The 20,318-nt window shown below is 41.2% G+C and overlaps 1 protein-coding gene across 1 annotated transcript in view; it reads right to left on the reverse strand.

Moving 5' to 3' along the window:
- The window catches only part of HAL (histidine ammonia-lyase), a 32,308-nt gene that overhangs the window by 10,239 nt on the left and 1,751 nt on the right, over positions 1 to 20,318 (reverse strand). The window contains exons 2-15 of the mRNA XM_072146606.1: positions 9,699 to 9,978; positions 9,309 to 9,369; positions 8,494 to 8,521; positions 6,021 to 6,095; positions 5,730 to 5,802; positions 5,574 to 5,640; positions 3,287 to 3,324; positions 3,071 to 3,196; positions 2,458 to 2,597; positions 2,237 to 2,284; positions 1,988 to 2,135; positions 1,813 to 1,908; positions 1,233 to 1,291; positions 803 to 883 (exon numbers count right to left, since the gene is read on the reverse strand). Of these exons, the coding sequence (XP_072002707.1) occupies positions 803 to 883; positions 1,233 to 1,291; positions 1,813 to 1,908; positions 1,988 to 2,135; positions 2,237 to 2,284; positions 2,458 to 2,597; positions 3,071 to 3,196; positions 3,287 to 3,324; positions 5,574 to 5,640; positions 5,730 to 5,802; positions 6,021 to 6,095; positions 8,494 to 8,521; positions 9,309 to 9,369; positions 9,699 to 9,945 (1,287 nt within the window). The 5' untranslated portion in view covers positions 9,946 to 9,978. The remainder of the gene's footprint in view (positions 1 to 802; positions 884 to 1,232; positions 1,292 to 1,812; positions 1,909 to 1,987; positions 2,136 to 2,236; positions 2,285 to 2,457; positions 2,598 to 3,070; positions 3,197 to 3,286; positions 3,325 to 5,573; positions 5,641 to 5,729; positions 5,803 to 6,020; positions 6,096 to 8,493; positions 8,522 to 9,308; positions 9,370 to 9,698; positions 9,979 to 20,318) is intronic.

Genomic DNA, 20,318 nt, shown 5'->3' on the forward strand with positions numbered 1-20,318 from the left:
GCATGTGCTGTCTGGCTGTATACTGGGGGCAGGATAGGGGGAAAGACTTGAGTCTTTTTTCCAGTTTTTTGTGTTGAAATTAGGTACCTCGGCTTATACTCGAGTGTATACGGTATATAAATTTTATATCCCCGTGATCATACGAACCGAAAGAATAAAGATGACGTGTCATTTGGGGCGCACAGTGAAAGCTGTAAAAACCAAGCCCAAATGCGTTTTTCACCGATATCACTGCATTCCGATATTTTCCCCGATTCCCAGTACACAGCATCTGATATTCAATACCATTGCTATGAAGTGAGATTTGTTATGCAGAAAACAAGCCATCACACAGCTTTTTGCTAAATAAAATGTAAAAAATTATACATTTTTGAAGGTGGGGAGGGAAAAATGTAAACAAAAAAGGACCTGGTGGTTAAGGGGTTAAGGTGTTAATTATTATTTTTTATATCTAAGAAAATGGCAGTACATGAAAATATAGGAGTTAGGCATCATGCACATGACTTCAGTATGCAGGCCAAAACAAGAATTGCAGGCAGGTTGCGTGGAGTTGCGGGTGGCCTGGGTGATAATGGTGGGCGAGCATCACGTCAATGTTCATAGGAAATGACCGGTTGTGCTGCTAAATCGGACAGGAATAAGTCCTGCCCTATAATCTGTGGTGAGGCCGGTCGACACCAACAGAATATAAGTCTGTGGGGCTTTGCGTTAGCTGCAGTTTGTGCAAGTAACTCACGTCACACATTTCTATGCTCATTTGCATGAAGCCTAAACCTCCAAAATATATAGTACGAAAGGATACAGGGTTGTCTGTTGCACTGTTGATTTCTGTTGAAATGATGTTTTTCACAAACTCAATTGTATCATTCACCACACCATGAACCTAGAAACACAACATTTGTAATTATATGGGAAAAAACACATAAACCAAACACATATAAACAAATTCAGAGAAAGGGTTTTCTAGAAGGTAGGTAGTTGTAGTTTCTAATCATGTTAATATTTTTCATTTCAAAACTACAAGTCCACATGTCTGCTCTCCTGGTTGTAAGCCCCCAATTTTCCATGCAGCAGATATGAATTTCATGTATCCTGTCATCAACACATCTTAGAAAATGTAGAAATTGTGCAGTTTTTCACATCTTCTGTGTTTTGACCCTCTCCGGGCATTGGCACACAAAGCTGACCTTATTAGAGGTTATTGCATTGACTTATATTATGAATTTTGTTACCTGTGGGCAGCAACGTAGTGTATAAGCATCTTGAACCCGGTCACAAAATCGGTGACTTTCTAAAAGTAAAAGCAAGGAATGTTGACATGTTTTATACATTTTGTGACATCAGTCATAAAACTATTCATGTGATAAGTTTTGCCCCTTTTGAAAAAAATCAATGTTATATTATACAAATTGTGAATAACCGACTGGAAGCAGATAAAAAACGGCAATGTTGAGGATCTGCACAACTTTGCATGAAGCAAAATTGTAATGGCTAATAACTGGGTAAGAGCATGTACAGAATTGCAATTCTAATGAATAAACTTTTCTCATACATCATGTGGTCTACAAAGTACATGTGCTTTATCGATCTAATGAAGAGATAGCACTATAGGAAGAAGGCAAGCCGACATAGCAAATGAGATGCCGTAGGCATTGTTTGGTTGGGAATATTTATGCAGATGTCATCTCCTCTCTATAAAATGCATGTATTTCTCACAATGTCTGTATGTATTATAGATTTTCTATTATTTGCATAGATCTAGCCTATCTAATCCTCTTACATATCACTTGGACAAAAGCCATTTTAAAGTACCAGCTATTTCTGAAGGGTGGTGATCTGAATCGAGTAGTGATCTAAACCGAAAAGCTACTTCCACCTGTCCTGGGTGAGGCCTTAGTCTGTGAATGTCTGAAAGAAAACATAGTTCATTAATGCGTTGGCCTGCATCCTACTGATATTTCAGATCAGTAGCACAATAATGACTAACCAGAATCAAAAGCCTTTGTTGTCCCCTTAAGAACTTCCAATGTGAGAGAAGCAACAATATCTGCTTGTTTGGCGATTGCATTGGCTCTCTCCACTGCCTCACAGCCTAGAGATGTGATCATCTGGGTGCCATTGATGAGAGCTAAGCCCTGCAAATAAAGGGATGGCATACATTTAATATTTTCTGCTTCACAAAATGGGTTATTTAGAAGAACTGTGCATGTTATTAAATGTTAAAAACTTAAATTACCTCTTTTGGTTTCAGAGATACTGGCCTTAATCCATGAGCCTCAAGAACCTACATAGAAAAAAATGTAGTTACTAGATTACATTTTCATAATTTTTTTACATGCTACAATTAAAATAATAATATTCCACATGTCCTTTTATGCTACATTTTTTGTCTTTTTATCACAGTGACTTTGGTAAATAAGGCTCAAGATGACTGTATGTCATAGGATTAGGTCTTACATATTTAGCATCAGCCCAACCACTTTTGGGTGACCACATCTTTCCTTCTCCAATTAAGCCCAAAGCAAGATGAGATAAAGGGGCAAGATCTCCACTGGCTCCAACTGTGCCTTTTTCAGGGATGTACGGCAAGCAACATGCTAGAAAAGAAAACCAAATCAAAAAAGTAAAACCCATTTTACTTTAAAGGATGTGAAACATGCACCTTAATTACTCTATATCGGGGGTAGATTGGTTGCATACAATCAGGGTCGACTCCAGGTTTCAGTAGGCCCCTTTGCAGTGAACTTATGTGGCGGCATTAAAAATTCAAAACCTAAAAACAATCTTCTGTTCCCTAAAATATTTACTAGTTTATCATACCAAACAGTCCCCTCATAGTTATTTTATATAAGCTCCCCTGACACCCTATGGATTCATTAGCTGCAGCCCCCCTCACCCCCATAGATCGCTTATGTACAGCCTTATGTAGGCCCCCACCAGAAACTCTGGGCCCCTAGTGCTGGTGCCGGCCCTGCATACAATAAATGACACTTTTTTTTTTTTAAAGAAAAACATTAGCGGTTAATCTGTAGTAGAAAGTGTTGACTTTGTCACAAGGCTCCAGGCTTACCATTAAAAGCTTCAATAACTTGTTGCAGAGTCTCAAGTGATATACCACTATAGCCTTTCGCTAGGACATTGATCCTCAGAGCCAAAAGCATACGGGTACGGTCAGGACTTAGTGGTTTTCCAACACCTGGCAATATATCAAAACCATTATTCTCAACATTACATTAAAAATGACATTAAGTCAAAAGTTACAATAACATTATGAGTAAAACATTACCTGCCGAATGAGAACGAACAAGGTTGACTTGAAGATCCCTAGGTAGCAAGAAACAATATAACGTATGTATTGAGACCTGCCAACATTTCATAATTCAGTTTGAAATTATGTTATTTCTCTCTAAATTTAGCGGAATATCACTGATAAAAATTTTAGTACAATTTTACTTAGTTAAAAGTTGACATACCTAAAAATATGGTAGACCTGTGGTAGACATCTGCCATTATGTCCTGGGGTATATTGTACATAGTTCTGCTGCTTAACTATTTCAGGTTACCTCTTGTCTCCATTTTTTAAATGACTTTATTCTATGGCACCTTAGTTATTTAACTCTTCTGCCACTCTGAATTGTGGAACATTGACCCCAGAGGTGCCTAAACATTTGTACTTATAGGAGGGTGTTTTCTATATTCATGCATATTTTCCTTATGATTTCGTTATTTATTTTTTTGTAACTGGGTGGTGTCTATAGATATATGTATAGTATATATTGTAGGGGCGCATACCTATGTTTATTTTCTGGTGGCACTTACTCTTTGATGGTATATTTATTATCATTTCTATATTAATTTTTGCATGTATACCACACTTTTTCCTGCTGCAATTACTTTATTATTATAGTCTATAGATGAGTGAGTCAACATTGAGTATGTAATAACTGTACTACTGTGTTGTAAAACTTACTATAATTTAACCCCTTAACGACCAGGCCAAACATATTCTATGCTGTGTACTGGGAAGCAGGAATATTTACATGGTTAACGCCCACAATCAGTGTCAGAAACAGCTTCGTATGTAGAATTTCTATATTGTATTTTTATTCAATAAAGTACACTGCTCAAAAAAAAAAAAAAAAAAAAAAGAAAACACTTAAAAATCCCTAATGGCCTTTTTTTCACATAGGATTGTAAACGCCATAGTTTTTTTAAATTTTCCATGTATGTCGTTCATTCTGGGCTTTTGCGCAGAACATTTCATTTGGGATGCCTATAATTTATTAATTGCATTTTATTAACGCTTTAGGCAGAGGATGGGAAAAAATAAACACTGGCGTGTATTATTTGATTCAAAATTTTGCGCTGTTTAGTTACTATCTTAATTCTGCAATTCCAGTACTATTTGGAAGATGTCTAATTTATATACATACATCATCACTTTTTGTAAAGCCATGTGACAAAAACATACCATAACAATTTTTTGCAATTTGTTGAGGATTTTTTTAACGGCGCTCACTGAACTGGTTAAATAAGGTTATATTTATAGATCTGGGCGGTACGAATGCAGCAATACCAAATGTGGGGGATTTTAGCAAATGTTTTTATTATTTATCTAAATTATAATACATTAGATTAAAGGCAGTTATGTACAAGATAGGTTCTGTAGCTTTGGTCTTAAGTTGAATTTGTATGTAAATCGGAACTGTATATTTTATAATTGAAACCCTAACCAAAATTTTTTTGGTCTCTGTGACAATTAGATTTTAAATATGTTGGATTGTCATAAGAGCCAGGATTAACAATAAAGCTTCATTACAGACACCTGTGATAACTGTTACAGCTGTTTATTGTAGCCTAAGGCTAAAAGTACATATAATTACAAACATCCAGAGGGCCGTTTGTAACTGAGGGTCGTCTGTAAGTCGGGTGTTCTTAAGTAGGGGACCGACTGTATATGAAATAAAGCGGGAATATTTTTTATTTTCATTGATCATTTTTATAGTTCTCAACGTATTGAACTATGTAATGAATAAAGAATTGCAACTGAAATATTTATTTCATTGAGATCTAGGATGTGGTATTTTAGTGCTCCATTTATTTTTTTGAGCAGCGTATATGTACGTATAAGGCATTTGATGATAGTTCTTTTTTCAGTGCAATCCTGATCTTCTGTAAAGGACCCTTAAATTCATAAACTAGGCATTTGTTGGTTTCTCTTATATACATAATTTCAGGCAAACAGTGCCGTTTTTTCCATATGGTACAGATTTTAAAATCTAGCTACTCTTTTGGTATATATCTATATACATCTATCTATATATACCTATGATAGCCAATAGGTTTTGCATATATATCAAGAAATGTTTCTGTCCTACACACTGAACTTACATTTAGAGGCTGATCCATAAATCAGAGTTTCTTTCCAAATCATTTTTGTGTTGCAAAGATTTGCTAGCCACTGTTATAGCTTCATACAAAATTGAGATATAACTTAACAGTAAAAGTGTGTACCCTAAGGACAACAGCACATACCAAAGAGAAATTCCATCATTATGTCATATTTTACTTACTTCAGCTGGCCAACAGGGATAACAGTGCGAGCAAACTTCCCAAATCCTGTAGTGATTCCATATACAACTGAAATAAATAGTAAACTAAACACATGAGAGAAGGCACCGCAATAAATGCCACAACTGCTCCTTTAATCATAAGAAACATCTAGGTACCTTTCTTCTCTGCTACAATGCTTTCTATGAGAAGTCTGGACTGCTGTACTCTTTGTTCAGCCTCTGCGGTAAGCTTGCAAACAAACAAAAGCATGTATTTCATTATTTGGTTTTCACACACAATGCTTAGTTATAGAGAATGTATTGCCAATTTTTATTTGTAACAAACCATTTTTTTCATCCATTTTTATTTTTTGGTTGAAGTTTTTTTTAAATCCTATTTTGTATCAACAATTATAGAGTTGCCCCAAATGATCATTGGTAGCTACAAAACATAAATAGGATATTTACCTTTATTTTGAAGAGTCCTTTTCCTAGGTTCAGCAAATCCTCTGTTGTCAGACTTTCTCCATCTACTTCAATATACTGTACAGAAAGACTTTTAGTGTTAAAACATTTACATAGAAAAAGCCTGGCCCACAGATAAAAGTATAGTATAAATTAAAAAAAAAAAATAAAAACCTGTATTTTAGGAACTGCCAAATCAAATGATTATTAAAAGAGGCTTATTGAAAAATGCATTAAGGCTGGTAAATTTAGCAGAGATGTACAGTAAGTTCTTAGGTTACATACAAGATGGTTCTGAAAGTTTGTTCTTATGATGAATTTGTGTGTAAGAGGTACATTTTCTAAGTGTAAGTCCAGACAAAGTATCGCCCTTGTGAAAATAGGATTTTCCACATTTTTGGCTTCTGTGGGAACAAGGATTATCAATAAAGCTTCATTGTAAACACCTTAGATAATTCTTATGTTGACCATTGTAGCCTGGAGCTAAAGTTCAGTAAATTACCAGCATCCAGAGAGCTTTATCAGAGGTCACAGTGGCCAGAGAAGTCTGTTTGCATCTAGGGGTTGTCTGTAAGGGACACTTAAGCTATTCTTAAAGGACACCTGTCATCAGGTCTGTGTCACTTGTCCTGTCACCACTACCTGTTGGTGCAGCTCACAAGGATTCTATCCCAGCATTTATCTAGTCAATTCATACATTAATCATTCTAAAATCTTTTCTTTATTATGTAAATGAGGCTGGTCACATGGTCAGTGATGTCACCCCTGTTACCCCTCCTCTTTCCTCCCCCTGCTCATGTATAGTAACGAATTGCTAGTGTCTGATTTATCTGCTGACGTGCTGCATCCTCCTAATACACATGTGTGAGACACATACATCAGCTACACAAGTACCTGACATGTTCTGCTATAACATGGCTGCCTGGAGCTGTTGTATCTCTCCTATACACACATAGGCTGCAGGGGGCGCCAGCACCAGGAAGTACATGTAACAGCCATTACACCATTATACCTCACATCATTATACAGACTGTCAGTCAAGCACTGGGGGTGTGTCTGTGCTGCCCACTCATGAATAAGCTGGACCGCTTGAATATGATAATGACTCATTGGACATTTCACAGGTCATTTGCACACAGCTTTAGGACTTCATTGCTTAAGTTTACAGGCATATAGAGGGACAATGAAGGGATAGAGGCAATGCTTTCTAATGGCAGTTTATGAAAGTATTTATTTAGTTCAGGAGGTTAATTTGCCTGACGGGTTCTCAGTTGTGACTGCCTGTACTCTATATTTTTTAAGCAGTATGAAATCCATGCAGTCCATATAAACAACCATTAGTGAGACATAGACTCTAACTACAATTTAATTAGAGGAGCACAAAGCATTTATAAAGGTATATGTGAGACATGATTGAACTTTCAATATCTCCTAGTTTATGTGGATCAGGGAAATAAGAAGACTACATTAAAGGCTGCCACTGCAGGCATGTAGAGGTTTACAGCCATTGACGCTCCACTGGGGGATTCTGGGAAATATTTAAATCCATTTACCAGGATGTGACCTTTTATGGCAGTCTCTTTAATATATAATTGAAAATAGCAGTCTCTTGATATGGAGAAACAAAACTCCCTGGGCCTGGTTGTTACCGCACATTCTGCATCACCTCAAGTTACAGAAAGGGAAGGAAATTTCAAAAAGAAAAATAAATAATAATTAAAAAAAAATAATTTTTAAAAAATTAAAACACAAAAATCGCCATATTTATTTTTTTGTTTAGCTACAGTGACCTGTAGTAGTTTTAAGGTATCCTTTATTTAAAATATACTCACAATAGTAGTTTAAAAAATGTGCAAACTAATGCGCAAAAAAGAATACCCTGTTTTAAAGAACATACTATGCTATCCGTGCGAATATTTTCTTCCAGCGACCCGCTGGAGACAGTGGCTGGATTGAAGAAAGAAAACCGCACGAAGGGAGTTCTGAACAGTGGTCTAGTCCTGTCGGAGGTTCGAGTGCTATATAAATCGTGGATAGAAGTTGCCCTTCCCGTCACAGTGAAAGCAGGGATATATCCCCCCAAAAAAGGAAGGATGATTGAACACTTTGGAGCTCCAGTCAGAGTTACTTTTTATCTCATTTACAAAAATTTACTAATAAAGGTGGCTTTTACGATAATGTACTTGTCCTGTGGTACATTATTCAATCCAGGAGGGGACAGACCAATGTGATTCTTCTCCACCCCATGACTCTTTTCAAATCATTTGAATACAGGTTATTTTTTGTTTAATAGTACATCTCTCAGAAGAAGAATATTACAGTGATCATGGTACTGTTCTGAATAACAGGCGATTTGTAGACATACCGTAAATCCTTAGGACAGGTAAATTGACCTTTCATTATAATTAATAAATGCTACATTTTTATTCTCATAAATATTACACAATTTGTAACATGAAGGATGTAACAAACTTACCTGTTCAGGTTCTTTATATTTGCTATATCTATGTATAATTTAAGGAAATGACAAGATAGGATCAGTTTACCTGACAACTTGTTGTTCAAAATTAAAAAAAAGACACAATTTATTTAAAATGTAATTAGTAATTTATTAATTCAGTAAATAATCTGCCATTTAATAATCCATAAATCCTTAGCCTTCTTTGTTTTTTTCAGTACAAATCTAAAATAGAATTAGGAGATTTTAAAAGGTACACATGAGAATTTTAACTGCTGGCCTCTCAATATATAATCAGTGGGGGATGGACACCAAGCCCTCATGCCAGGCCCAAAAAGATAATCGGTGTAGGGCCTGGATATTAGCTCAAGAACTATAGTGTACCAATGGCTACTATAAAATTTCAATTTTTTTTTATCTTACATTTCCACATGAAAGTTAGAAAAAAAATGCTTAGCTATTATCATTCAAGAATACAAAATATTCAATATCCTGGTACTAACAGGTGCCAAGAACTTAGATTAAAGCAAATTACTGTAGAATACAGCAGATCATATATAATGCAAAATCATAGCATACGAGCATAACAATGCCCCCCAACAGGCGTCCACAGCAAAATGCACAGGAAAAGATAAGCATCTACACCTTAACACAATCTGTCTTGGTCTGTTTAATTACAAGTTTCATGGGCGCCACCAGGTTGTCCATACTTGTTGATCCATGCAATTCAAATATTTGGAATTCTATCAGATTGAAGAACGACCTTTGATAAGTAAACACATGTTTTCATCACTTCAGGCTATAATTATACAATTCTCTGCAATAAAGGATACAAATGAACCCCCTCAGGCTGAGATGGTATAAAGTCTGGTGACATCACATCGCCCTCCATAACTAGAGCAGGGAAGAGTATTAAGAAATCAATGAGCCCCTTTCAAATAGTAAACTTTCATGGAAAGTGTATAAGCAAAATAGTTTTTTTTATCCTAGCTGTGGACCGTTATTCACCCCTAAAACCATAGCAGCTCCTTGCAGCAAATAAGGTGCCTTCAGGTCAACATCTGTCTCCAAACATTGTCCTTGTACACAGCATAAGCCCAAATGTCAATTTAAAATATAATTTATTTCGTTTTAAATAAAAATATAATCATTATTTCAATGTAAAAAACATGAAAATGCAATTTCTTATAAATAGGAAATTATGAAATAACAAAGTAACTCACCAACTTCCACAAACTCATTATCTTCTAATGCATCTTCTATTTTGTCATCAAGGTCCAGTAAGCCCAAACCTTTACATCTCCGCAAGTAAAACTTCACATTCTCCAGGGTCTCAAAGCCACCGTTATCCGGCTTATTCTTTATGTACCTCCTCAATGCTTCCTTACCCAGACATCTAATTGTCTTGGAGGGATCTTTACATGGGACTGACAGCCATTCTCCTCGCACATGCACTGTGTATCTAGGCATGCTTCTTGACAAAGATGCAGCTCCTCAGCTTGACTGCAAAGGAAGATGCCAAGAATAAAGTTTTGTGGTCTACGCTGACATTTCAACAGGTCATGCAGGTCATCAACTCTCCCTTTAAAGTTAATGATTGGGGGAAGGCAACCAATTACAGACGGAGCCCTAAGGCATGCCCATTTCTGTTCCTTGTAGAAAATAGGACCTGTATATGAATCATATTTATTCGCAATTAATTGACAAAATAAAATTATTATGCAACTCAAAACAAAGGCATCGTCCGGATATCATTGCCAAAGGAAGAAAATAGATTTTATTCACCATAAATTTGGTCTTCCATGTACAATAATGGCATAAACATTACAAATATATATATATATATATATATAAAAACAGTGGAGCTGTATAAGCATGTACAGTATTGCTGGCTTTGCAGTATCCATATCTACCTGTACATGACTTTACATGCAGTCCCCCTACTTGTTTTTGATGCAGGTACGAGGAAGTAATTATTATAGGCAGAGATGTACACTGGAACCAGAGGACATTGCATCCCAGCAGCTCTTAGGCCTCTTCCACACTAGCGTTGCGTTTCACGTCAGGGTGCAATGCGTGAAAAACTGACGTTTTTGCTGCGTTTTTGTTTCATTTTTGTTCGCGTTTTTTTGCGTTTTCGGTGCGTTTTTCACGCGCGTTTTTTTAAGTCAATGGGACTTTTTCAAAGGGACCAAGGTTCGGGAATAAAATGTTTTATTTAATTGAAAAAGAATGTCTTCTGATAAGATAGCAGATGTATGCAAACATCTACAATCTTTTCTTCACTGTTCCGCGCGCGTATATTATCTCCCGACAAGTTAGCAGATGTGAAGAACATTGAAGAATAGAATAAAAACAGTGAACACAGTGAACACAGGATCATTTAAGTGAAAAACACAGTGCAGAACACAGTGCAGAATAGATTACAGATGTTCGGCACATCTGCTTACTTGTCGGGAGATACGCGCGGAACGGTGCGCCCAAAATAGCATGTGAAGAACAATATATATGTGTGAAGAAGACATTGCAGATGTATGGAAACATCTGCAATGTGTTCTTTACACACATATATATTGTTCTTCACATGCTATTTTGTTCGCACCGCTCCGCGCGTATCTCCCGACAAGTAAGCAGATGTGCCGAACATCTGTAATCTATTCTGCACTGTGTTCTGCACTGTGTTTTTCACTTAAATGATCCTGTGTTCACTGTGTTCACTGTTTTTATTCTATTCTTCACTGTTCTTCATTGTGTTTTTTTAATTAATTGATCGTTCGCGAGCAGGGGAAATACTGTTATACTGGTCACCTAGCAACCCTAACGTTTAAAACGCATTGCGTTTTTGATACGTCCCCATAGACTTGAATGGGGCGTGAAAAATGCGCGTGAATCGCAAAAATAGAGCATGCTGCGATTTTGACGCGCGTGCAAACGAACGCAAGCACGCGCGTGCAAAACAACGCAAATGAAGAAAGACCCATTGAATACAATGGGACAGAGTGCAATGCAAGTTCTGCGCGTCAAATGCACGCGCAGAACTCGCGCGTGAAGAACGCCAGTGTAGAAGGGGCCTTAGATGTGCAGGTCTGATGTTACTAAACAACTTGCAGGATTTTAAGCGGATCAGTCAGGAAGGTGTTAAAGGGAGTCTGTCAGCAATTTGCTATGTAAAACCTAGATAGGCGCTTTGGTGACATGTTTAAACTTTAATAGAAAGAGAAGTTTTATTGCACAGTGAGCCAGGAGGACGTGTTCAGCCGTGGAAATGGATCCATATGCTGCTCTGATCTCACAGACTAAACACACTGCACAGGTCGGTAGTCCTTGCATTACACATAAATATGATGCAAGGACCCCCTGTCTGCTGGACATACTGCAGCTACAGAATTGTATTAACGGTTATAGTACTGGCACTGCATTTATCTTTATGTTTTTCTGTTGTACATTGGTAAATTTGCACAAAAAGTGTGCAACATTTTTATTACCCAGCAAGGTTCACCACATTGAGGTTTAAAAATGCTAAATCCAGATGTTGATGTTTAAAAAAAAGTAGCATTTTTTGCTCAAAAAGCACGTACCACTAGCTCTGTGTTTACAAATGCAGCGCTAGGATACGGGAGCAGGCCGCGGCCCTCTCAGGTATGCATTTCTATGGAAACACATGTGCTCGGGAACCAGCAAACAGTGTCCTGTATTGTTTAAATAGCGGTACGTGTGAGCACACCATAACGCAATGTTAAAGCATGTGTCAATGTTGTGTTAACATAAACGTTAACACTGTGTTAACGTTTGCGTTTTTTAAACAGTCATGTTATAAGGAAAATCTCCTCTCCTCAGCTGTTGTATTGTATATGAAAACCCATGCATTAACACCACATGTAAACGTGCCTTTAGGCTGCATGTGGCGTCTGTGTTGTGTGTTCAAAACAAAACGCACAGAATTCTCCTGCTATGACCAAGTGAAGAAGCAATCCTAGGGTGCCGTCACACGTCGCCTCTGAGGGCGCATTCACACGATGCGTTGCGTTTTTTTATGCGTTTTTGACGCATTCAAAAGGCTTCAGCCTTAATCACATGTTAAAGTAACATTGTGTTTTAGCAAACGCAATGGAAACGCAATGTTACTTCAACATGGGATCAAGGTATCAAAAAACAGGGCGCATTCACACGTTGCGTTGCGTCGCACCCCAGTGGGTGTGGCTTTGTCTGCGTTTGCAAGCGCAGACAAAGCGCCACGTCTGACATCACCCTCAGGGTGGTGACACACACACACATGGCGTTTTCAGGCCGTTTTTATTTTTTTTATGTGTTTTTGACAGGTTCGACCAATTATCTTAATTCAAACTGGTCAAAAACGCAAGCGTTTTTAAAATCTGAAAACGATCTAAAAAATGGCCCAAAAACGGTCTAAAAACGTCATGTGTGTCACCACCCTTAGGCCGGCTCCACACGTAGCGCTTTGTCTGCGCTTGCAAACGCAAACAAAGTCGCGCCCACCGGGGCGGGCCTCGGCCCGATCGCATCGACCTTTCTATGGAAACGCCTGCGATTGGGAACAAGCCACCGGTGTTTCGCGTTAAATTAACGCAAAACACCGGCAGCTCGTTCCCGATTGCAGGCGTTTCCATAGATTGCAGGCGTTTGCAAGCGCAGACAAAGCCCCACGTGTCTCGCTGGCCTAAGGTGAGCCCGTTTTTAAGCAGCCCATTAAAAAACGCATGCCTTTTCGGCCTGTTTTAATTAAGATAATTGGTAAAACCGTTCAAAAACGGATGCGTTTTCAAAAAACGCATGCATTTTGTTAACAGACTGCTTAAAAACAGCCTAAAAATGGGATGAAAATGCCACGTGTGCTGCCGGCCTAAAAACGGGTTCACTACGTGTACCACCACCCTTAATGGCACATGCATAGGCTGACACAGCTAATACCCTGCAATACATCAGTATTGAAGAGTATTAGCATGAACAAGTAATCAGATGATTGCTTGTTCATGTCCCCTGGTGGAACTAATAAAAAAAGTTTTTAAAAAAAAGTTATTCAATAAAAAATAAATCAATAAATCAATAAAAATGCCCATAAGCCCCAAAAATATAAAGAGAAATAAAAGTCTAAATCATAACACAAACCCAACATATGTAGCATCACTGTGTCCGTAACAACCCGTAAAATAAAAGTAAATAATTATTAAACCTGTACGGTGAATGCCATAAAAAAACTTTAAAAACCCGCCAAAAATTATGATTTTTACCTATTTAATCTAAAAAAAAATACAATAAAAAGTGATCAAAAAAACATATCTACTCCAGAATGATACTGTTGCAAAGTACAACATGCCCCGCAAAAAAACAAGCCCTCAACCAGCTCTGTAGCCAAAAAAAGGGTTAAAATGTTATGCCACTTGGAAGATGGCGATTAGAGATGAGCGAACACACTCGTTCGAGCATTAGCGTACTCGTAACTGCTCATTGCTCGGACGAATACTTCGCCAGCTCGAGAAAATGCCATCTCCCGCCGTTTTGATTTTTGGCGGCCAGAAACAGAGCCAATCACAAGCCAGGAGACTCTGCACTCCACCCAACATGACGTCGTACCCCTACACGTCGATAGCAGTGGTTGGCTGGCCTGATCAGGTGACCCTTGAATAGACTAGCCCCTGCCCGCGCTGCTCACATCATTCTCTGTCTGGATGCCGTTAGGGAGAGAGCTGCTGCTGCTGCAGAGATAGCGTTAGGATGTTATATTAGCTTACTGTTAGGCAGGAGTGAGTCTACAAGAACCCAACAGCCCTTGTTAGGGCTAGAATAGCGTTATATTTTATTTTTTTTTTGTTTGCTTGTGGCTGGGCTTGCTGGCACTAGTAGTGCAGCTAGTACCATATTGTGAGGAATTTGCAGGGAGACTTGGGAACTTTCTATTTAGCTCTTAGTGACACACATATCCAACTCAAACACCTAAGTGGGACAATTTATTAGGGGTTTGATTGAATTAGGCACATTCTGACAATTTTTTTTTTTTTTCAAAACTTAAAGTGACTTAAAATCCAGTTGTTGTGTGCTATTAGAATACAAGAACCCAACCGACTCTCTTAGGCCTACAATAGCGTTATATATATATTTTGCTGATTTACTTGTGGCTGGCCTTGCTGGCACTAGTAGTGCAGCTAGTACCATATTGTGAGGAATTTGCAGGGAGACTTGCAAATGTTGTGTTTAGCTCTTAGTGACACACACATCTCAAACACCTAAGTGGGACAATTTATTAGGGGTTTGATTGAATTAGGCACAGTCTGCTGATTTTTTTTTTTACTTTTATTTTTTTTATAACTCAAAGTCATCAGGCACAGCACAAAATCCAGTTGTGTGCTGTCAGTGTAGGTTAGAAACTAGCCATAGCAATAGGATAGCATCGTCAGAGGCCATTTGTCCACCAGTCAGTCTTCCACGCAGTCCACCCATGTCCCCGAAATCAGCACTCCTCCAGCACCTCCACCTCAGCCTCCTTCCCCCCAGTCTGCCCCCTCCCAGGAAAATTTGGCATTTGAACCGGCGTACTCTAAAGGAACTGTTTTCTGGACCCTTCCCAGAATCACAAACCACTTGTCCGGTTGCTGCTGAACTCTTTTCCGATGCCCAGGTTTTCCACCGGTCGCAGTCTGTGGGTGATGATGACATTGTTGACGTAGTGGAAGAAGTGTGTAAAGAGGTGTCGGACGATGAGGAGACACGGTTGTCAGACAGTGATGAAGTTGTTGTCAGGGCAGGAAGTCCGAGGGGGGAGCAGACTGATGGATCGGAGGATGATGAGGTGACAGACCCAAGCTGGGTTGATAGGCTGGGTGAACACAGTGCTTCGGAGACGGAGGAGAGTCCTCGACGAGAACAGGTTGGAAGAGGCAGTGGTGGGGCCAGACGGAGAGGCAGGGCCAGAGCTGGTGCATCAGCGCCAAATGTTTCACGTAATGAAGCTCCCATGGCGAGAGCTAGATTTTCGGAAGTCTGGAGGTTCTTTAAAGAAACACCGGATGACCGACGGACTGTGGTGTGCAACCTGTGCCACACCAGGATCAGCAGGGGTTCCACCACTACCAGCTTAACCACCACCAGTATGCGCAGGCATATGAATGCTAAACACCCCACTCAATGGAACCAAGGCCGTTCACCTCTGGCCGGGCACACCACTGCTCCTTCCCCTGTGTCATCTGCTGCCTCTGCTAGTCAGCCCCCTGCCCAGGACCCCGGCCCAAACACCTCCCGTGCGAAAACCACACCTTCGCCTCCACGATCCTCCACAGCATCCACCAATGTCTCCATGCACAGCGTTCAGCTCTCCATACCCCAGACGCTGGAGCGCAAGAGGAAGTACAGTGCAACCCACCCACCCACACGCCCAAGCCCTCTCCAAACTCCAAACCACATCTCCAAACTACTTAGCCTGGAGATGCTGCCCTATAGGCTGGTAGAGACCGAGGCCTTTCGCAACCTCATGGCGGCGGCCGCCCCTCGGTATTCGGTCCCCAGCCGCCACTACTTTTCCCGATGTGCCGTCCCAGCCCTGCACCAGCACGTGTCAGACAACATCATCGTTTCTGACAAGGTCCACCTGTCCACGACACGTGGACGAGTGCTGCTGGGCAGGGCCACTATATATCGCTGACGGCACATTGGGTTAACTTGGTGGAGGCTGGGACAGAGTCTGACCCTGCGGCTGGTCATATACTGCCGACGCCGAGGATTGCGGGGCCTACCTCGGTCCAGGTCTCTCAGGCCTACTATGCCTCCGACTCCTCCCACCCCTCCTCCACCTCCTCCTCCTCCTCCGAATTACCATCCGTGGGCATGACGCCATCAGTCGGTAGCTCTAGGCACAGCAGCAGTGCCGTCGCTAAGCGACAGCAGGTGGTGCTCAAACTTCTGAGCCTAGGCAATAAAAGGCATACCGCCCAAGAGCTATTACAGGGCATCACGGCGCAGACTGATCTGTGGCTGGCACCGCTCAACATGAAGCCATGTGTTAAATCTCATAGTTCAGCGGTTCCTCAAGACATACCCCAAACTGTCTGATTTGCTCGCGAAGGTGCGCCGCATCTGTGCGCATTTCAGGAAGTCCAGCACAGATGCTGCCACTCTCGGGGCAGCGCAGCGCCGCCTCCAACTGCCCGCTCAGCGACTGTTGTGCGACGTGCCCACGAGGTGGAATTCAACATTAACCATGTTATCCAGAGCGATTGTAGACTGCCAGATGTCAACTTCCACCAGAACTGGTAGTCAGGTCAGTCAGCTTCCTCAAGTCTACAATGAGGAGTGGACGTGGATGTCTGATATCTGTCAGGTGCTGAGTAACTTTGAGGAGTCAACACAGATGGTCAGTGGCGATGCCGCCATCAACAGCCTCACCATCCCGCTGCTTGGCCTGTTGAAAAACTCTCTGATCAGCATGAAGTCGGAAGCTTTGCGCTCGTCACAAGAGACGGGGGAAGAAGATTCCCTTGTTGATAGCCAAAGCACCCTCAGGTCTGTTTCTCAGCGCATATCGGAGGAGGTGGAGGAAGAAGAGGAGGAAGAGGAGGAGAATGTTGGCGAGACAGAAGAGGGGAGCATTGTTCAGTCCTTCACTGTTCAGCGTGTATGCGCAGAAGAAGAGGAGTTGGAGGAGGAAATGGAGAGTCAGGCCAGTGAGGGGAGTGAATTCTTGCGCGTTGGTACTCTGGGGCATATGGCAGATTTCATGCTAGGCTGCCTATCCCGTGACCCTCGCGTTCAAAGAATTTATTCCAGCACCGATTACTGGGTATTCACTCTCATGGACCGAAGGTACAAGCAAAATCTTTCCACTCTCATCCCTGGAGAGGAAAGGAGTGTGAGAATGCATGAATACCAGCAGGCCCTGGTGCACAAGCTGAAACAGTATTTCCCTTCTGACAGCGCTAGTGGCAGAGGGCGTACTTCTGCGGGACAAGTAGCAAGGGAGAGTAGGCGAGCAGGCAGCTTGTCCAGCACTGGCAGGGGTACGCTTTACAAGGCCTTTGCCAGTTTTATGTCACCCCAGCAAGACACTGTCACCTGTCCCCAGTCTCGGCAGAGTAGGGCTGATCTTTACAGAAAGATGGTGAGGGAGTACGTAGCTGACCATACCATCGTCCTAAAAGATCACACAGCTCTCTACAACTACTGGGTTTCTAAGCTGGACATGTGGCACAAACTGGCACTGTACGCCTTGGAAGTTCTTGCCTGCCCTCCGCTAGCGTGTTGTCCGAGCGGGTTTTTAGTGCAGCTGGTGACATCATCACCGATAAGCGTACACGCCTGTCGACTGACAGCGCTGACAGGCTGCCGCTTATCAAGATGAATAAAGCCTGGATTTCTCAGGATTTCCATTCTCCACCAGGTGAAGGAAGCTCAACCTGAATAATTTATGCACTCCTCCTCCTCATTTTCCTCCTTCTCCTCCACTTTGTACACCAATGCAGAGGAAACTGGCTATTTTTTGCCAGGGCCAACTGGCTCTAGCTATAGTACTCTATGTATTTAATTTTTCTGGAGGGCCACCTACCCGGTCCTCTGTTTTAAACAATTTTTGGGAGTGCCACATACAGGCACTCAATCTATTTAATTTTTTCTGGAGGACCACCTACCTGCTCCTCTGGTTTGAAAACTTTTTTGGACTGCCACATACAGGCACTATCCAAATTAAATTGTCTCCATAGCAGCCTCCACACGTCGTCTTTTTAGCTGCCTCCACATGTTGTCTCCATTGCTACCTCCACACGTCATCTCCATAGCTGCCTCCATACATCGTCCCCTTATCAAACGTGCTGTGTCAAGCAGAATTTTGGGTTGTTTTCATGGCTTTCACATCAAACTTGTTAACTTTGTCGCCACCCTGTTGTGTTATCCACAAAATATGCTGGCAAACGTTTATCATTTACCGATATTATTTCAGCGCTTCTTGCGCATCTGTTTACATTCCCCTCACCTGACATAACCCAAACTTATAAGAACTCTACTACACTTGATCTTATACAAAAGGTTCTTAGAAGTGCTGTTTGGGGAGGAGCCGAGAGACAGGGGCTTGGACAGGCGAAAGCTCGCCTGGCAGCGGACCGCCAGCTCCATCCCAAGATCCAACTAACATAGTTTTAACTGCAGCACCTTTAATCTACTACTACTACTACTACTACCTTACTGCCTCCATACATCGTCCCCTTATCAAGCGAGCTGTGTCAGGAAGAATTTTCGGGTGTTTCACCAGATACATAATGGAACTCGGCCCATCTGTCGCCGCCATGCTAGAGACCTGAAGTTGCAATCATAGCAGCGCAATATGGATGCCCCATACTGTCGCTCTTAATCATGGAAACATTTACGAAAAAACTATTAAAAATACAACCGCTATGCTATTCCATTATTCCTAGGTGAAATATTCAAACGTAAACGCTTCTGGCCCCCAGGCCCATTTTGGGTGGGGAGGAGCCGAGAGACAGGGGCTTGGACAGACGAAAGCTCGCCTGGCAGCGGACCGCCAGCTCCATCCCAAGATTAGGCAGCCTCAGAGGCATCCATGCATACTGCCCCTGCTGTTTCCTGTCCATTTTGCCTCCACGATCCTCCACAGCGTTCACCAATGTCTCCATGCGCAACTTTCAACTCTCTATACCCCAGACGCTGGAGCACGAGAGGATATACAGCACATCATCCCCTTATCAAACGAGCTGTGTCAGGCAGAATTTTCAGGTGTTTCACCAGATACATAATGGAACTCGGCCCATCTGTCGCCACCATGCTGGAGACCTGAAGTTTCAATCATAGAAGCAATATGGATGCCCCATACTGTCACTCTTAATCATGGAAGTCGTCTCCATGGCTGCCTCCACATGTCGTCCCCTTATCAAACGAGCTGTGTCAGGATAATTTTTCGGGTGTTTCACCAGATACGTTATGGAACTTGGTCACTATGTCGCCACCATGCTGTGTTATCGACTAAATATACCGTCAACCTTTTGTTGACATAGGAAATCATTCCAGTTCTTCTTGCTCACCTCCTTTGGTTCCTCTCTGCCACCCATTGGTTTGAAGCCTGAGTCCATTTAGGATATGTCGCCATGACACTCTCTAGCCTGCCGCTGCCTCTGCATTCCGTCCCCTATAGTGTCAGGGTCAATTATTGCATGTTTTAGATGCTATCTAGCCTCATTCGGTCACTCTGTCATGGCCATGCTGTTGCCCATAATTTTGGCATAATGGTGCGATTAAGCAGCCTCAGAGGCATCCATGCATGCTGCCCCTGCTGTTTCCTGTCCATTTCCGTGGTGTTTCCATCATTTTCTGAGGTTTCCAGGTGTTTGGCCAAGCTTCCCTGTGCAGAGCCTTGGTCCCCTTGAAAAATGCTCGAGTCTCCCATTGACTTCAATGGGGCTCGTTATTCGAGATGAGCACTCAGGCATCGGGAAAAGTTTGTCTCGAATAACGAGCACCCGAGCATTTTAGTGCTCGCTCATCTCTAATGGCGATGCAAAAATGATAGATTTTTTTTTCCCCACATTAGGGTTTTATTTGGCAAATTTAGTAAAACATAAGAAAAAAAATATTCATGTCTGGTAATTGTTTCGACCCATAAAATAAAGATAACATGATTATTAGGCTATATGTGAACACCAAAAAAAAAAAAGTAAAAAGTAAAGTAAAAAATCCAGTACAGAATTGATGCTATTCAACTCCTGACCTCAAAAAAAGGTCATAAATTTTAAACAATAGGGAATACCAACCCCAAAATGGTAACACTGGAAAAAAGCATTTCATCCTGCAAAAAAAAATGCGGAACACGTGCATGAAAAACGCTAGTATGG

This window comes from Engystomops pustulosus, chromosome 4 (assembly GCF_040894005.1).
Source record: "Engystomops pustulosus chromosome 4, aEngPut4.maternal, whole genome shotgun sequence".
Taxonomy (NCBI): Eukaryota; Metazoa; Chordata; class Amphibia; order Anura; family Leptodactylidae; genus Engystomops; species Engystomops pustulosus.